The sequence below is a fragment of the Thamnophis sirtalis genome, unplaced genomic scaffold, assembly GCF_051295495.1.
Source record: "Thamnophis sirtalis isolate CommonGarterSnake01/CBP01778 unplaced genomic scaffold, rThaSir2_p1.2 scaffold_1, whole genome shotgun sequence".
In the NCBI taxonomy this organism is placed as follows: domain Eukaryota; kingdom Metazoa; phylum Chordata; class Lepidosauria; order Squamata; family Natricidae; genus Thamnophis; species Thamnophis sirtalis.
The window spans coordinates 22662421-22682043 of NW_028261381.1; the positions used below are offsets into that span (position 1 = coordinate 22662421).

General features: G+C 42.3%; 1 protein-coding gene and 1 long non-coding RNA gene across 3 annotated transcripts in view; one reads left to right on the forward strand and one right to left on the reverse strand.

Annotated features, from left to right (window-relative positions):
* LOC148049355 (uncharacterized) lies at positions 1 to 17762 on the reverse strand. The gene is made up of 2 exons (XR_015695889.1): positions 17673 to 17762; positions 1 to 167 (listed from the first exon to the last, which is right to left on the reverse strand). It is a non-coding gene; the product is annotated as an uncharacterized LOC148049355 (long non-coding RNA).
* SP3 (Sp3 transcription factor) overlaps positions 16366 to 19623 on the forward strand; it is a 20373-nt gene continuing 17115 nt past the window's right edge. The window contains exons 1-3 of one of the 2 annotated variants that reach the window (XM_087708973.1): positions 16366 to 16765; positions 17206 to 17360; positions 17635 to 17736. In XM_087708973.1, the coding sequence (XP_087565099.1) occupies positions 16759 to 16765; positions 17206 to 17360; positions 17635 to 17736 (264 nt within the window). In that variant the 5' untranslated portion in view covers positions 16366 to 16758. Of the gene's footprint in view, positions 16766 to 17153; positions 17361 to 17634; positions 17737 to 19623 lie in introns of those variants that run through there. The other variant, XM_014060495.2, reaches the window with a different exon arrangement.

Here is a 19623-nt window from a genome sequence, read left to right on the forward strand (position 1 = left end):
TCAGCAGAATTGTCACTCCATAAACTTGATACTACCCAACTTTGCAACCCAGAGCTAACAGCAGATCTTCTCTCTCTCCAAGGTCTTTATTAGGCTTGCATCTTGTTCCTGGCCAACGGAAGGACATTCTTGGAAAAAGTCCACCAAATGTATCAAGTAGATGTAACCTAGGAAGAAATAATTGTTAAATTAGTTTAAAGGCAGTGGGTGGATAGTAGACAGAATCTCAATGTAAAAGATAAGACAATGTGTCAATATGTCGCAAATTATACACATGAAAATAATATTTATTTTTTTGCCCCAGATTCCATCTAAATCAGTGGTAGTCAACCTGGTCCCTACCGCCCACTAGTGGGCGTTCCAGCTTTCATGGTGGGTGGTAGCGGTTTGCTGTAACTCTGCTTTATAAATTTTATAAAGTAAAGTTACTTCCCTACTTTATAAATCACCGTTACTATGAAACCGGTGGGCGGTTAGAAAATTTTACTACCAACAGAGATACAAAAGTGGGCAGTGGGTATAAAAAGGTTGACTACCCCTGATCTAAATCCTGACATTTGGGTTGCTTCCGAAGGTTTTCTTGTATAGTCACTGAGCAATATTCTAAAGGAAACACTTTCCACCTTGATAACCCCTTGTGCCTTTCTACTAATTTTCCCTGCACTTTTTCTAACCACAATTTAGAATGGAAGTTGGAATTGCACAGGGCTTTAGATTTTATAGTGCTAGGAGGAGTGCCTTGTCTGGAAGTATTATGAATCAAGATGTGAGCATTGCTGTTTCTTAACTAAGAAGCTGACTCATGGGCAAGTTAAATCCAGTTGTGTTGTGTCCGAACCATGGCAACCACGAGGTGTCAATCATCACTAGCGGGTGCCAGGATTGGCTAGAACGCGCAAGCATTGTCAGCAGAAGCTGGCGTCGTTCTAATTGGTTGCCGGTTTGACAGCTTCACTATAAATAGCTGTCAAACCTGAGTTCTTCTGTTCTGTTCTGACTAGTGAGTTGTTGTTAACTAATAAAGTTGCTGTTCCTGAACAGATCGCCTCAGTTTGATCTTCCTTCAGCTGAGTACTTAAAAAGTTGTAAGTGTTGTGTTTGGCAGTTGGGTAGGGGAGAGGTCGTAGTGGTGAGATTTCTCTTTTTCATGTAAACTCCCTCTCAGAGACATGAACAAGTCAGCTCAGTTGTCCTGCTAGCTTGTTTCAACGCTTGTGCCCCCGATGGATAAAATTCTTGTTGCATCCTAAAGCCTGAAGACTGTAAATAGCCATATTAAAGAGAGCAAGTTTTTTTCTGGAAGTGGGAAGCTCCTGTTAATTTTTGAAATGCTCTCAAAATCCAATTTAGAAATTATTTGACAGATTCAGTACATTATAACATTATTTGAAACATTCACTAATATATGAGGGTCATCTCGAACAGTGGTGAAATTCAATTTTTTTTATTACTGGTTCTATGAGTGTGGCTTGGTGGGTGTGGCAGGGGAAGGATACTGCAAATTCTCCATTGCTACCCTACTCTGGGGCCAGCCAGAAGTGGCATTTGCTGGTTCTCCAAATTACTCAAAATTTCCGCTACCGGTTCTCCAGAATCTGTCAGAGCCTGCTGGATTTCACTCTTGATCTCGAATATACAGGATGAATTGCCTGCTAGCTTTGCTATTCTGACTATTTTAGATCCACATAATCATAAGTTCAAGGCTTTCACCTAAGATGGAACATTTACCATTTATAAAATAGTTTTGTAACATTAATTAGTAACCTAATAAATAGGGTATAGGTTAGTTCAATAGGAATAAATGCTTTAATTCTCTTATTTCAGATTATTCCTCCTTTTGTTAATAAGAAATATTACAAATGCATACATACAATCATGTTCAGAACTTTTAAAATTATTTAAAATAATATTTTGGTTATTTTTAAACTACCACGGATATTAACATTTTTCTGTTGCATTGTTTATCATTAAAAACCTGAAACTTGCTATTATTAAGCAAATAAAAACTTTGCTTAAATGCATATAAATTTAAACCACAATTGAGTCATCATAGAGACAGGAGAAACCATTGGAAGAGAATATCTGAGTAGGTAGTCCTCGATCTATGACTTGGTCACTTAACAATTCAAAGTTACAAAAGAGTCAAAAGTTTACTTATGATCTGTCCCAAGAAGTTACAACTGCCGCATCACCCCCGCAGTCCTGTGATTGCATTTTAGGTGCCTGGCAACCAGTTTGCTTTTTAAACTGATTGAACCATCCCGTGATCACACGATCACATTTTGCACCTTTGGGAAAAGTTGAATTTAGAGTTCTCCCCATGTGAATCATTTAACAATCACAACCACTTGTTTACCCATCATTGTAAAAATGGTGGTAAGACTGAGTCTGGTTGTGCAATGATTGGACTTACCACTGCAATGACTTACAACAACCCAAATTCTGGGCTCAGTTTGTGGTCATATATCAAAGACTATGTGCAGCTCACAACTGAGTGGTGGAGTCCCTGGCAAGCCCCTGCTTGCAGACATTTCATTGTCAACTAGATAACATCTTCAATGCCAAAGGTATTTCAGGTAATACTGAAGATGTTACCTAGCCTGCTAATGAAATATCTTCAAGGAAACAACCAAACTCAGAGAGGATTCCATAGAGGAGAAAGAATCTGTAACTCATCCTACTCACAACAGGGTAAAAAGTATTTGCATGCGTTTTGTTCTCCATTTCGATTTTTAAAAACTTTACTTCCCCAAGGCAACTAGCATTGATGCTAAGGCTACTTCCTTAGAAGAGCCAAGGTGGCGCAGTGGTTAAATGCAGCACTGCAGGCTACTGCTAGATCAGCAGGTCAGCGGTTCAAATCTCACTGGCTCAGGGTTGACTCAGCCTTCCATCCTTCCGAGGTGGGTAAAATGAGGACCCAGATTGTTGGGGGCAATATGCTGACTCTCTGTAAACCGCTTAGAGAGGCCTGAAGGCCTATGAAGCGGTATATAAGTCTACTGCTATTGCTATTTTCACCCAAGGCTGGGGGAGCAGGGCGTTTCCTATTGGACTTCAGTCTCCCTCAGCTTAATTTTTTGTATTCGATTACATTATCGGGAAAGACCAACGATAGCACATTTTCTTTTCTTGCACCCTCCTCTATCCAGAAAGGTTGCTTTTTCATGATTCAAGAACTGTCCCCTAGTTGAAATTTTCAGGTCCACTGTTTTAGTATACAAATAAAAAAAACACCTTTTCAGATATCCCTGCAGAACTTAACATTGAGAATACACTTGGGTGATTCCGAGGCAGTCACTTTCTCTCAGCCAGCTCATCTCATGGGGTTGTTGCAATGGGTTAAATAGGAGGAGAAGGAGTATTATGTGTTTGCCATCTTGAGTTACTTATAAAAATAATAGAGAAGAGAAATAAATAAATAAAAAACTCAAATTAAGTGAAATCTCCATAAGTAGAGCAACAGGGAGGGGGGATCAGAGTCAATCTTTTGTAGAAAAATCCACATTACTGAATATAATTTTCATACTTTGAATACAAACCTTTTACTAAATAGGAATGTACAGTATCGTTATTTTTGCTGACATCCCATTACATTAGATGAAGCCATAAAGTTAAACACTATATAGACTTAATATGCATTGCAGAGCACAGAGCCACCTGGCTGGGCGCATGGAAGCCACACCCTAAACCAGGGTCAAAGTGCATGAAGCAAGAGAGCATCAAATTAATCTTTGTGGCTAGGACAGAAGCAAAATCTGATGCAGAACTGAGGTCAAAAATCTATGACTCCAGAGCTCTTCCAAATGATCTTGCCAATCTGCAATTTTTAATATGACAGTAGAAAATGATTAAATACACAAGGGCCATCTTAGTTAAACTTAATGTAATTTTTCATCAGTCCAGTTTTTGCCCTCGACATGCCACTCAAAGATCATTGGCTGAATAAACATTGTATTTCCTAATGTATGAAGGCCATGCGGTTTGAGGATGACACCGAGATGTAAAGAAGTGAATGTATTAAAAAGTGGCCATGTCACCATACAAACTAGTGTGGAACCAGCCACTATGACAGATACCATTGATAATGTGCAATTAATTGTTGGGAGACTAATATGGAGGGCACTAATGAGATGCTATTCGCCACTGCCTGACTTCCTACGTTCAGTGGGCAGCTGCTATGAAGTCTTAAATTATGAAGTCTTAAATGTCAGTCTTGCCTTGGGGTGATAAAGGGTCAAGCTGGATGGGATGTTAAATTGTGTGACAGCAATTAATGGGCTGCTTTAAAGAGCTATAAATACAACCTACAAGGGTATCCAGAGAAGTGAGACTGCAGTGAAGTGGAAGTATGTTATTTTCTTATTTAACTCCAGATGAAAATGGCCCCATTGAAAAGATGAGCATAGTGTTCCAGAGTGCCAGTAGAAGGCCCATTTAGTGCAGATGCATGTTTCGGTGGAGCAAATTTTAATGAGACACAACAGAGGGAAGCATTAATCCTTCCCCTGTCACTTCCTGCAGCTCTTCTGCTATTCCACATCATTGCACTTGGCAATGTCTCCTATAGCAGTGCAGTTAAAGTCAACAGAAATTGGGGCTGAAAAAATAGTTAATAGTAGATGACGATCCCTTTGGGCTGCATGTAAAATCATAAATGATTTTGAAAATCACGTGACCAAGAGACTTTCAGTCTTATTTCACCTTGGTGATTCAATTGCGACTTATGATTTTACTTCTGCCTTCTTTGTTTAATATGTACATTTTATCAAAAAAAAATTAAGAATAAAAACAATACAATTTTTTTTTGGGGGGGGAGAGTAGATAAAGTAATAAGCAGATAAAAAAGTTGCAAAGAGAAAGAGGGAAAAGTTTGAAAGAAGCAACTTCCAATCTTCTTAACAGCAGTTGTCTTTGTATTTTACCCTCTTTAAGACTACAACATAATTTCCTTCTTTCCATAACCTACCTTTCCCAATCATCAAATCCACAAATTCATTTCCCCCCCTTCTTTCAGCAATAAATTCATAAGGAGTTTTCAGTAGCTAATAAAAGTAGTCATTGTCCTTTCTCTAATCAGACAAGTGCCATCTCTGCTAATTCTGCCATCTTCACCGGCCATTTGAGAGCAAGGGCATTGGAAAAATTTTCTATTGTTCTGCACACAATACCCTCGTAGCACTTATTATATACAAAAACAATTTGCACAACTCTTTTCTAATTCTCTATCCATTAATCGCAGCAATTGAATTTTAACCTTTCAAATTCTTTGTATCATTGTGCGATTTGGGGCCCACAATTTTACTTTTGCCTATTGATTCTGCTTGCTGCAAGCCAAACATGCAAATAGAAATCACGTGACGGGAGAAAAAGGTAATAGTCATAAATGTAAGGATTGGACACAAAGTTATTTTTTTTAAAGCATCGTCTTAAGTTTGAACAGTCGCTGCATGAGACCGTCGGTAGGTGAAGACTACCTACTTTGTTTTAAAGTGTACTTAGTTTTAAAGTGTAATGGTATATTTTGCTGTATTTCTATTTTTCCTAAATATTACCCAATTGCTTTTAATCTGGTTTGGGCTGCACTTAGAAGTGTTATGGGCCATATACCTGACACCTCTGTTATAGTGTCACTCCTTTGGAACCCAGAATTCCAGATAAAGATCATGAAACAGGCCTACACGTTCCAGAGGCCTAAAATCCAAACTAAAATCAATAGATAAGGCTAAGCAGTCTGAAGAATGTGTGAGGTTAATGACACGAGGCAATGAAATACTGTAATCATTTTGTGTTCAATAGTTACTACTGGTACTTTTAAGATTTACACAGAGATATTAAGCAGTTAGCAGTTTACTGGGAAAAAAGGATGAAGACTGGGTTACTGTGATGATTCACATCACAGTATGAGGGGGATATTCAAAGAAATGAGTGGCATGATGAAATTTGGAGTATGGCAACAAATGATAAATTAACAATGGAAATTAAATTTAAAAAAAGGATGACCAAAGCAAACAATTATAATGAAATATGAAGGGAATTTATGAAATCAGTGTTGGTGGAAGATAAAGGGAATAAACCTACCTAAGAATATATGTTGTTTTGGAGGAGATAAGGTCCCAATTTGAATATATTATATATCTTTTATTTGTTAGAGACCCATGATGGCGAACCTGTGGCACATGTGCCAGAGGTGGTATGCAGAATCCTCTCTGTGGGCACACGTGCCATTGCCAGCTGCTCTTCTGGTTTAAAAAACAGGCCGCTTTGGGGGCCTTTTTCAGGCTGTTTTTCAGGGCCGAAAAACAGCCTTAAAATGGCCTGAAAAACGGCAAAAAACAGGCATGTGTGCACTGGTCAGATGGTCTTCAGGTTTCCAGTGCTCTGACGTGTGCACATGTACACACATGGACACGTGTTCGGGTTTGGGCACTGGGTGCCAAAAAGGTTTGCCATCACTGTTATAGACGAAGGGGGAAAAGACAGGGTCTCCTGTGGGGGTGCACTGTAATATTAGTTTGGCTTTTTCCCCTTTTTTGTATTTAGATGTATATGTACTATTATTTGCATATATAACATCAATATAGATATAACAATATATATGTATAAAAAACATCATAGTATATGCATAAAGCAAGAGACTTAAAAAGATGTTAACCAAATGTAGAACTGTATTATCTGATCATAATTGCTGTACTTGAGAGATCACCTGTCCCATTACATCTACCTGTCCTGTCAGGTCCAGCGGGGTGTGTGTGTGCATGTGGCAGGTCAAATTGGCCAAGCAGCTACATTCAGCAGGATACAGAAAAGGTCTTTTTTGTCATGGCATCCACCCATGGTAACATCATTTCCCCCTCTTCTCCCCCAAGGTGACATTGGCTCTTAAAACATGGTTTCACTATTAGGCCTGGGGATCCCGTGTCAGTCTGGGACCCATTAAAAGGTTGCATCATGTGTAGGATTGAATTGCAATCTCTGGCTTTAATGATGTTGTTTGGACATTAAGTTTTTAATTGCATGTAGCAGCCAGAGACACAAGGTAAGGTGGGCAGCTCAATATAGATAGATGGATGGATGGATGAATAGATATAAACAGTACTCCGTGTCCTAAATTGGCTGTAGGACCAGAGGCAACATGGCTGGGAGGGGGTCAGGCTGTTGATTGACAAAATGCCACATTGACATCATACAGGCTTTGCACCTTCAGTCTGTGTGGATCGTGGGTTTACATGCTTCTACGAAAGGGATGGAGCTTATATTGTAGTGGCACAATGCTGCTTTTGTCATTCTGATGAAATTGCCAAAATCTGTGGGCGCCTCTGTTTTGAACAAATAGCCAGGCAAGTGGATAAAGCAAGGTGAGGGTGGGGGTGGTTTGCTGACATTGGTTTAGTGAAAAAAAAACTAAGAAAATGATAGAGAAGGGTTGATTACTTTCTGAGGATTACCTGTCCTCGTTCTTCGTCTTGTGTATAGTGTATGTTGGTTCTCCTCAGACTAGCTGGCAACATTTTTCTATTGTTCCTGGATAATTTAACGAGTGGGAACAAAGTGAAATCTTCAGCTTGGGATTTGGGAAAGTGGTTATTAAACTGTTAGATAGGAAGAATAAAGAGATGAGGGATCCTTGGTGCTCTCCGTGCTTGGCTATTTTCTTGCAGACGTTTCATTACCCAAACTAGGTAACACCATCAGTGCTAGTGCTAGTAACATCACAGCATTGATGATGTTACCTAGTTTGGGCAATGAAGTGTCTGCAACAACCAAGCTCAGAGAGCACCAAGGACCCTTCATTTGAACCCTGAGTTACAAATATTCTCATTTATTAAGAGATTCCTGAGTCCAATGAATAACAAGGGGCAAGATCTTGTCACTGATTATTATCCTAAGCAGAGGACTTTTCTGAAGTGCAGTGAATTGGCAATAGCAGCAGGATAGGATAAACTCCGAATGCTGGAATTAGCAATTATACCAGCGTCGGTATTTTCATAGTCAAAACCCAGAAAAGTATAAAAAGCCTTTGCTTAAATAGGAAGTAGCACAATTCTTACTTGGTGAGTACTTCTGTACGTCTTGCTCTCTAAGCAATGCCTGCAGTTTTATAAGGGATACCAGAAGGATGGAAGCATTCAGAGCCTGCATCAGGGAAATTTGCAGTTGCTGGGAAAGGGTCTTGCCTAAGTTTCAATGCACTAGAGGCCTTCTCCTGTGCCTTTCAAGTTGGAACGGAGCCTCTCCTTTCAGCTGCAGGCTAGAATGTGTGTGAACTTCCTAGCAATTCCCCTGTGGTTGGGGCGTAGGCATCTGCAATAAATCTGCAGCCGGGTGGTTGCCAGCTCTCCTGCCTCCTCCTATAATTATCTGCATAGCTGATAATACCACAGTGGGGTAAAGTGCAATGCAGAAATTCCAACTTACAGTCAAGTATCTCACAAAAGGGTCTCCAGCAACTGCTTCATACATTAGCTAACGTATGATAGATTGGTAATTTGATGAGCTTAAGGGCAATGAGGGATCAGATGCAAGAGACAGCAGCCACAGTGTACAATACTGCATAGTGTTGGTCAGTGATATTTAGAAAAGATACCATCATACAGCAGCCATGCCTTAGGGCGAGTTTATTGTTGGAATAATGGAAATGACTAACAAGGAAGATCTGGAAAAAAAACAGGGAAGATCAGGGGCTGGACAATTAAGCAGAGTACCAAATTAAACTTCCTGGGGTAAATGATACAGTATATGTCCATGATGGCGAACCTATGGCATGTGTGCCAGAGGGGGCACATAGAGCCCTGTGGGCACGTGCACTGTCACCAGCTTCTCTTCCGGGTTCCATTGCAGGCATGTGTGACGGCCAGCTGGTCTGGCGCGCATGCACACTGCACCGGCTGGCTGGCCCATTCACACGACGGAACCCGGAAGAGCAGCTGTCACCGCATGCATGCGCACCAGCCAGCTGCTCTCTTCCAGGTTCTGGGTTTGCGTACCAGTTTCAGCATTTGGTGCCGAAAAGGTTAACCATCACTGGTATATGTAGTGGACTCTGTGGTTTGTTTAATGGCTTCCCTGATGGACTGAAACATAATAAAGATGGATGGAATTTTCATTGTTCTTTGCCAAAAAGATTTCAGAAGAGTTGCTGAGTAACTTCATAATAGCCAGCATCATGGTTTAATGAAAAGTTGATAATGTGGAAAAATATGCTTCAATATCTTTAAGAGTCACATCCTTGCCTGAAAGTGTTAGGCATGGGATCGTTTTCATTTCTTATTGGGTCAACATTTTGTTGAATTGGAAGCCAACCCTTTGAGATAGACCAGACCAAAAAAGAGGCATAAAACTATTTTGATTCAGATTGGCTATAGAAACAAAATTTTTGCAAGTCTGAATGAGCTTTCCTCCCTCCTTCATGTCATGAATTAGTAGGGTGCCCCAGATATTATTGTAACTCTGGGCTTCTGCAATGTTTATCTACCCTGGCAATTATCCTCTTTCTCCCCATCAAGGTCATATTCTACTCTACACTGGGGGTGGGTGGGTGGTGTTTTATGTTAAGGGCATTCCAAGGAAATCTGGCTTCCCAACAACCCCTTTCCAGCACATAAGGGTGCCAGCAAGTCAGCTTGCTCACGATGGTATTTTTCAACCTGATAGCAGTATTGAAAGGAGTTATGCATCCTCTGAGCCAACCCTCTCACACATTGAATGGATATTTTAACTGTATCAATTTAAGTAAGATAAAGATTGATTTGGCCCGGAGAGCAATAGATATTCCCCACAGTAGTTTCAGTGTTCCACATACTTTAATCAACGCATGAAGTCAATCTGTGACTTGAATAGTAGCAAGTACCAGACTGTTTTCTTTAATGTTGACAATCCAATTGTCATTTCAGTCATTGTCTCTCTGTTTTAGGAAGTCTGCCAAGTATATTCTTTTAATTTGACTATTAGAAATATCCCAAATGTTTCAATCTTCATTAAATAATTTTTCTCAAGGTATCTTTTAACTGCAGTGATAATTTATTCCCATAATTAGATGTAATAGGCTAGCAAATGAAGAACACATGGTTTGCTGGCTCGAAGATTTTAGTTCTACATTCTGCTCCCACTATGGTCAACCAAATCCCAATGGGACATCCAGCAGCATTCTCCCACTCATTTCCCAGGCAACTGGTATCAAGTTCTCTGCCTCCAATCCTGACAATAAGCGTTCTACCCATTACAACCAGCAGCCACTGATTATCTATCTAGGATTATCTATCTAAACTGATTATCACAGTTTAAAGACTACAGAGCTGGAAAGATATCTTCACATTCAGGACCATTACTTAAAACATTTTGTTTTCTTTACAATGAACACTACATGCTGTTGCCAGCCACAGTCCTGGAAAAAAAAGCTTTTCTTGTGACAAGAAAGTTAGCACAAAAGATGTCAGTTGTAGCTCACAGAAAGCCGATTTTTGGTCAGGATTGAAGCAAAGAAGAAACACACTGTGCATTATTTTCTTTAAAACCTTCCCCGAAGCATTAAAACCATTTAACTTTCCCCCATGCCTATCAAAGCCCCCAGGTAATTTCATACTGAGGCAAACTTTAACTTTTATTCTAAAGTTCACTTCTTTTATTTTCCCTGCTAGAACCAAAGTTGTTTCTGTCCCTTAAAGTAGAAATGTTAGCACCAAATTGCTAACCCATTTTCTCCTTTCTGAATTATACAACAGATCAGAGGGAGATATGGATTTCAGTCCTTGGCCCTGAAGGATTGACTTAAATGTGCCCATCTTGTTTAAACCTTTCCAGAAACAAGAGCAAAAGAAATAAGGAAACTGGGTTATAAGAGAGAAATTAATCAATTTTTCCTCACAGATATACTCAGAAATGTTTGATTGTTGTGGCTACTTAAAGTGGGAATTGTGCTGATGAGTGTTGGTGCAACTTGTACAGATTGAAATCTGACCTTGGCATGGATATGCCCACTCATTTTGAACACTAATGATTAAAGAGGTAGCAGACTTGACTAGAAAGACCGAGGGATAAAAAGTGATTAACAGATGAGAAAATAAAACAAGTAATTGTAATTATTATTTTTCAAGTATAAATACAGGCATGAACATATAGAACAATTCTATCCAGTACACAATATTCTGAGTGTTTACCAAGTTATTGGGGGTGGGGGGAGTATTAAAATTCAAAAGATGTTATGCAGCTATTCTGATGAATTTTATGTAGGCAGGACAGAGGATATTTTGGGAAGCCCTGGCTAATAAAAGGAAGAAGGTAGCATCTGGACACCTATAAAATTATGTGGACTATACTAGAAATTGTATCCTTAATACAAGCATCTAACTTGTAGTCACATTTTATTTCTATCCCATGTTTATTATTTTTATAAGCTACTCAAGGTGGCCAACATACATAATATTCCTTCCTCCTATTTTCCCAACAACCACCCTGTGATGTGGGTTGTGGAGAGGGAAAATGACTACCATAGTCACTCAGCTGATTTTCATGATGCAAAAAATGGGAATATGGTTATTTTCCCCAACATTAACTGTGAACAGTCTGTTAGAGGAGAGAGCCAAAAATACTACCCAGATTTCTGGGAAGGAGAATGAAATAGCAATATGCAGAAAACATTTAGTATGCTTCGTTTCAAACTGAAAATAGTTTCTCAGAAGCTCTGCTGAGCTATTCCAGGAAGGCTGCAGTTTGGCAAAATTGAATCCCGGAACACTTCAGATGTTTGGTGTTTCATCTGAAAACAAAAATGAAAAAAAAAATCATCTGGAGACCTAACTGGATGATGATAGCAAGGCTAGCATGTCTCTCTCTTCTTTTCTTGCATGGTTTATGTGCCAGCCATTCCAGTGCCTTCCTTTAAGTAGAGAATGGTGATGGTTAAAGGGGAGCAGGGGAAGGAAGCCCTTTATAAAATCAGAAAGGGGGTGAGTGAGTTTTACTATGGGTCACCCATATCCTTTGCTTTTTCCTGCTCTCCCTTACTCCTTTTAAAACACTTCTGTTCAGAATACACGTTTTGGCCCAAGCCAAAACCAAACATACATTTCAATGCAAATACAAACCACTCCACAATTAGCTGTTCTATACATGGAACAGTTTCTGCCCATGACGTTTTGCACATACTAGAATGAAGTCTGTAAAAAGGAAGCAATGATATTCAACAGGATTGCTGAACTGAGGTCAGTGGCTTCTTTTTCCCTTCCATCCAATCTGTTTGGAAACTTTTCCATAGTCATTTTTGCCCACTTTTGCATTAATATTTTTGGGACTATATTGAGATAACTCTGAAAAAGTTGGAAATGTGTTTGAAAAAAAATTGCAATGCAATCCCTACTACCCTGTCATAGTAGCTGGTTTTTCAGTCTCCATATGAAGTCATTATAAACAGATGTTGCAAAAAACCTTTGACTGCTACATCTCAAAGATTATCTATGTTGAATTTTAACATCAGCAATATATTGGGCTTAGTATGAAGATCCTTTTTTTCTATAGCAAAGACAGGGAATTCTATGGTGCAAAGGGTCTCAGAAAGGTTTTGAATGTGTCTCCAATGGGAGCAGGTATCTCCTTTTCTATTTCCTCAACTTTTTCAGATTTTGAAGACAGGAGGGGGAAATTACTTGTTTTATGCTTGTTGATAGATGGGCATAACTGCATTGGTCCAAGCCTCCTCTTGCTCTCTTTACCTGTGTTTTCAGGAACTGCTTCCAGCTGGACATTATTTTGTTGTTGATAAATCCACTTATATTATCGCTATGCAAACTACATAAATACAAAAATTCTATTTAAACAAGTCTATTGTTTCAATATTTATATTACACAAGTTATAAATTTATTTAAATATGTTGTTGGAAAAACATTTTAACATAGAGGGTTGCTCATATGATTTTTATTCTTTTTTGGATTATTTAAAGTTCTGTTATTGTATTTAATCTTCACTCTGAATTTTTAAAAGGATGGTATTTTGCATGCAATGCAACTAATTTTGTTCTTTACATCATTGCCAAGTATTCAACTGCCTCCCTTTTATCTACACACTCTTTAATCTAAGTTGCACAGTTTAATTAGCTTCTATTACTTGTTGACCTTATTCTGAAACATCTATTATCTATACTGTGAACAAATGGATCTCATCTCATTTCTAAATTGATTTTAGGACAAGATATTCATCAAGTGAATATGCCTTCATATTGTAGAAGTAACCATTTGAAACATATGAAACCATTTCTGAAAGTTGTAGATGATGTTGCTTTATTTGAGCAATAAGGAGAAATCCCCCTATTCCTCTCTTCCTTAGTCATGAGTGTGTTCCATGAAATGCGTATTGCAGGATGTGGTATTTATCTAACATATTTGGCAACTCTAAATGGACAGTATTCCCTCAGCCTCACTTTCTGAAGACATTTCTTCAAGATTTGCATTTTTTTAAAAGCAGACATTACTTCATACTGAAGTAATTTATGATGGTAAAAGTAGGAAAGAAAAAAAATTGGGAACACTGAAAGAAATACAGTAGTAAAGATCTAGAAAGACCTTTTCTCCAACATTGGTGGAGACAGCGGTCATGCATGGGTTAACTCGGTCAGTAACCAATAGAACTGAGTCTGAGGAGTGTCCTCCCCTTTGATCCGAACTGGCTGTGCTAACTGCTTTCTCCTCAACTTTCGAAGATATTATAATTACCTTTAATTGGCTTTTTTCTAAATTTCACCTAAATTACATCCAAATTGGGATTATCATTTTTCCTCCTGAGATCAGACTTCAACCTTGGAAGAGAAATATTAGCCTTCAGTTTTCTTTACGGCTGTTTCTTTCAAGTCAGAAAATTTCAACTTTGGAAAGCTGCAATACAAGCTGACAGACCATCTTCAGCATTCTCAGCCTATTTAGATCTGGCATCTGCATGTGGATCTCAGGGACACTAATAGACTCAGTTACTTTCTCTTCAGTTTGCCAGGCACCAGTTGTGAGTTTTACATTTAAAAAAAATATTTTAACTACAATGAGGAGGAATATAGAAATGGACAGCTGTATCTGTGTATTGTTTGGAATTGTGTTCATATCCCCCCCCCCAAAAAAATATTACCATTAGTAGTAGAAGAGTAAGGATTCCTATGGCATGGATATGGGATACTAAGAGGAGTTAGTAGTTAGTATTCTGATAAGTTGGTTTCCTCTGAGTACACCCAATAGCAATTCTTTTGTGAATGGGCAAGCTACCACAACCTTTTACAGCCCTAAAAGGTTGGGGGTTCCTCATTTCAACCACTGAGAATGTCCTCCAAATATTTTTCCCCATTGTTACTTAGGGAGGGAAACGTTACAATATCTTTTTTTTAAATCAGGTAAAATACACACAAAAAAAAAGCTCTTTCCAATCTTGTATTTAGCTTATCAGTCTGCAACCAATAAGGACTTGAGCATTGCTAGTATTTTGAATTAAACAAGAATTCTTCCTTAACTCTTTGTACTGTGCTCATTAGATTTGATTCTCTTTCAGAGTTGTGTCCGTTAAACATGTCCGTTTTAAATTTCTTAAGTTACTAAGCTTTGTGTGTTAGCAGAATAACAAGAGTTGGGTCTCTGCATCAAGACATGAGAAATGGGTGAAAACTGATGTTTCAGAGCTGAGGAATATTTGTAAAAGGAGGAAAGAAGGACCGCTTAACAGAATTACATTGTTGGAAGGGACTTTGGAGATCTTCTAGTTCAACCCACTGTGCAAGGAGGAAACCTATACCATTTCAGACAAATGATTGTCCAATCTCTTTTTAAAAACCTCTAGTGTTGGAACACCCAAAACTTCTGGAGACAAGTCATTCCACTGATTGTTCTAATTGTCAAGAAATTTCTCCTCAGTTCTAGTTTGGGTCTCTCCTTGAGATAATATGCATAATGATTCAGTTGTAATGCAACTTTTAAAATTGATCTTTACTTTATATACTGCCTGGGGAATTGAAGTCCACATAATCTCTAAAAGTTCCTGAGGTTGAGAAACATTGATGTAGATGACAGTCTTCATAAAGGAATGTTAAATATTTATCTAGCTTTGTGATCTTGTTTACAAAACCAAAATAGCAGGAAATGAACCTCTCAAAAAGTGGGTCTTTCAAGAAACAGGTTTAGAATTAAGACTATGACCCATTTAACTCCAAGTAAAACACACAGCATTCTACATGGCAGATTGAGATTTCAGGGTTAAGTCCAAGTGAAATTCAGTAAAATTCAGTAACTTTAAAAAAATCCTAAAATTGATGCCCTGATATACTTTTTTAGAGTGAGATTTCTAGCAATGGAAAAACCCAATGTAGATATGAAAATATCTTCTAAACCAAAGTTTCATTTTAAGAAAATGACTTTACTTCATTGGAGAATTAACCCCAGAACACTTAGAACCAATGGTAATTTCTCCAGAGGAAGATGCAATTGTTTCTCAGAGGAACAATTCATAAATATTAATCCCAATGGAAGTTTTGTTATTCAGTTTTAAAATGTGGATTGGGCCTTTAGTTCTAAGCTAGTTCTTTTAAATAAAGTAACTCTGACGTGTCTTACTACACTATTTACCAAGCTCAGTGACAGATTGTTCTGAAAAATCTGAGAACTGGGGCGTTATTTTAAAAACAATGGCTAGGGGAAAAAAGGGAGGGATGGAAAGGCCAGCTCCATTAGAGAACACACGAAGAAAAGGACCCTTTGGGGCCTCAGTTTGAGGCAAATCTGTGATCCCAAAACGGACCACCTGATATTTCAATGGGGAGGTTTGTGTTCCTCCGCGCTTCTTCTTCCTCCTTGTCCTTCCTATATAGGGCAATGGCTGCGCGGCTTCCCTCCACCGAGTCCGCTGCCAGGAGCAGCTAAGGGGCGTCCGAGAGAGCGGAGTTTCCAATCTCTCCCCACGGACAACCCATCCTAGCGCTCCCGGCCTTTCCGCAGGGCAAGGGGAAAATCAGTGGCGGACAGAGCAAGCGAAGGCCCTCCGCCTTAAGTGGGCACTTAACACCGACTCTACGGGTGTCTTTTAGAGCGAAGCGGTCCCGCCATGAGGTTTCTGCCCGTCCCACCGTGAGGCGAGCAAAACCCCGGTCTCCTTCCCCCCGCAGCGCGGCTCCTCTGAGAAGGCCGCGCTCATTGTCTCTCACACAAACCCTGGCAAACAGGAAGCCACCTCGGCAAGGGAGGAGAGCGGGGGGAGCACCCGCAGCGTAGGAGCGACAGCCCGGGCCAACCAGTGGCGGCGCGGAGCTCGGCAGACCGCAGCCAATCAGCTGACGGGAGCGTCTTGGGAAGGCGGAAGTTCCGGGCTAGCGGGCAAGGCGGCGGTGGTGGTGGCGGAGTCGGCCGGGCCCCCTCTTCCCTTGCTGCAAGCCCCACCTTTCGGCTTCCTCGCACCGTCAATCAAAATAGGGGAAAACCCCGGAGTGGGCTCCAGGCCGCCGCCACCACCTCCTCCACCAGCAGCACCGCCGCTGCCGCCCGCGCGCACCATAAGCATGTCCCCGGCAGCAGCCGCGGCCGCCTCGCCTTAGTGGCGGCAGAAGCAGCAACAGCGGCGGCGGCGGCGCGAGCGGGGCCTGCGCGCGCCGGGGGGGGGGAAGAGAGAGAGAGCGCGAGCCAGCCGCCAACCAGCCAGCCAGCGCTCGCTCGCTCTCCTTCCTTCCTTCCTGCCTCTCTCTCGCTCCCTCCCCGCCTGCCAAGTCGGCAGAAGGCGCCCCTGGCCGCTGGCTCCTCCGCGCCATGACGGGTACGTACGGGCCTCAGCGGCGGCTCCTGCTGCTGCTGCTGTTGCTCCCGGGTCGGGCGGGCGTCTGCTTGGGAGTGTGGCTCGAGCGGCACTGAGCAGCAGCAGCAGCAGGAGGAGCAGAGCCAGGGGGAGGAGGGAGAAGAGGGGCAGGGGCAGCGGCGGCGGCGGCGGCAGCACGGAGGGAGGAGGAGGGCTGCGCTTGGCGGGCGGGAGGAGGAGGAGGAGGAGGAGAGCAGGGCGGGCTCCTCTGCGCGGGAGGGAGCGCTGGGGCGATGGGGAAGGGAGGGGGCAAGCGCTCCAGTCAGTGACTCTCCTCCCCCCACCCCCCTCCCCTCCCCCGCCGCCCGACAACCGCCCCCCCCACACTCCCCGCTTCCCTCCGCCTTTCTCCTCTCTCACCCTCCCCCCCCCGCGCCTTCGCTTCCCCGTTATGCCCGCAGCTCCCGAGAAGCCCGTGAAACAAGAGGAAATGGCTGCCTTGGACGTGGACAGTAGCAGCGGCGGCGGCGGTCCCCACGGCGACTATTTGCAGCAGGGAAACGGGGCCTCGGCAGCCACTTCGGCCGACGCCTCTGACGAGGCCGGAACTCCCCAGGTAAACGCGGAGCCGGGCGGCTGCCCGACGCCTCCTCCCTCTCCCCCGCGGCGCCTCTCTCTCCCCCCCCCTCCGCCAGCCTGCCCGCGTGCTGCCCGGTGACACGTCGCGAGCGCAGGACTCGCAGGCGCCCCCGCCGCGCGCGCTGTCCGGAGGGAGGGAGGGAGGCGGCGGCGGAGGAGAAAGAGAAGAAGGCCGGCGGGTATTGCGCCCTTCTAACCTCCCCTCCCGCTTTTTCTCTGTCCTCCGTCCCCGGCTTTCCCGCCGCGCCTAGGACACCCAGCCGTCGCCGCTGGCGCTGTTGGCGGCTACCTGCAGCAAGATCGGGCCGCCGTCACCGGAGGAGGACGACGCCGCTTCTCCATCTGCCGGAGCGGTAAGTGCCCGCCCCGCCGCGCTCGCACGGCCTGCCGGAGGGGGGGGGAGAGGGAGAGACGGCGCAGATCGCCCGCCCGCCCGGGGGGAGGGACGGGGAGACACCGCATCGTACTGCCCGCCCGCCCGGGGGAGGGACGATCGCAAGGCCGACCTGCCGGAGAGGGGTCCCCAGGCTCCCCTGCCTCTCCAGGAGGAGCCGGTCTCCCTGAGGGAGGAGGGAGGCGGCGCTGGGACTTCCCCCTCACCTCTCGCCGCGGCGCCTTTTCCCTGCTCCTCGGCGGGGGTGGGGAGGCGGGAAGGCGGCGGATTCTCTCACCCCTCCCCCCCATAGCAAACGGGAGATAAACCGGGGGGTGGGGTGGCTTTGGTCCCTGAGAAAAAACCGAACAACCTTCCTTCCTGGACTGTCAGCTGTCACACACCCCCCCCCTTTCAACCCCACAAATCAGACAAAATGAAGGCTGGGCTGGAAGACAGGATGCACTTTTAAGCGTGTAAAATGGCTGTTTGGAAAAAAAAAAAGACAGTATAGTCCCCAGCGGAAGCGAGAGAGTTGCTTTTGAAGGCTGTTTCTAGGCTGGGTCTGTGTGTGTGCATTGCAGATCCGTGGAAGATAAAAGTAGTCAGAACTCCCCCCCCCCCTTCCTAATGCCTTCCCCTCTTGTCCTTAGGGAAGGGGGAGGGTTTCTTTGAGAAGGCTCTTTAAGTCCTTGAGGTTATTAGGGACATCTGAAAGGCTTGCTGGAGGGGGGAACCTGCTTTTGCAAATTGAATGAGGAAAGGATTAAATTTGATGGATGAAATAATTTCTTGATGGATGGCTTGTTTAGTTCACAGGATCCTAAATTCTCAGGAATTTAGCTGGGTAAGAAAAGCGGAAGGGCTGGCTTTTAATGAGTAGTGAACACCACACTGATCCTGAGTGAAAATTGCACAATTTTTTTTAGTTTTCTGAGCTTCATGTTTCCTGTCTTATTTAGGGTTTATATTAAATGGGGCGGGGGACTAATTGTATCTTTTATCAAAGTTTGCAATCTTGTGTATAGTCTGCACAAGTCCTATGGAATTTGTAGGGACTTTTCAATAAACATACCTAGGAAGTGTGATCTCATGCTTGTGACTCTACCTTATATAATCAAACAGTTTTAATTTAATGCTTATTTAGTTTATACATTTTCCTGTAGCTATACTTATAAGTGATCAGCTTTATTGTAACTTAAAAACACACTAATGGATTAAGCATAGCAGTTTCATGTAGCAGACAGTATTATATCCTTAGCACAACAGAAAAGTAATATATGCTTCCAAGTTTATTACTTCTTTGCAGCCTCTGTAGTTAGTGCGAGGGCCTGGAATGAAGCCAGTTGTTGTACATGTTCATACACGTCCTTCCAAATGTGATATAGTGAAAAAAATAACACAGTATGGTCTCAGATTTTTAGGCAGCTGAAGAATCTGAATTGAGGTTCTTTGGCATGATTATTGAAATTTTTCATCCTAAATGTGGTCTTGGCTTACAAAATTTGTTATGATTTTTAAAGCAGAAAATTGGGAATTTACTATGTGAATTCAGGACCAAAAGGTGCAAAGAGGTAGATGAAAAAAAACAAAACAGAAAAAAAGTTTGCCAGTGGCAAGTTTAAACTATTATCAAGTTATTTCTGGTTTCATGTAAATATATAGTGGGGAAAATGGGTTTAAATAAAATAATGGTTGTGATTAGTGTGTATTTCTCCAGCTTCAGTTTGCTCAAAACTCAGTAAACTGTAAATGATAGATTCAGGTAGTTAACTTATGACCACAATTGGGACTAGAATTTTAGTTGTAAGTCATGACCTTATGTTAAGGCATCTATTGGATCAGACATAATTTTACAACCATTTAT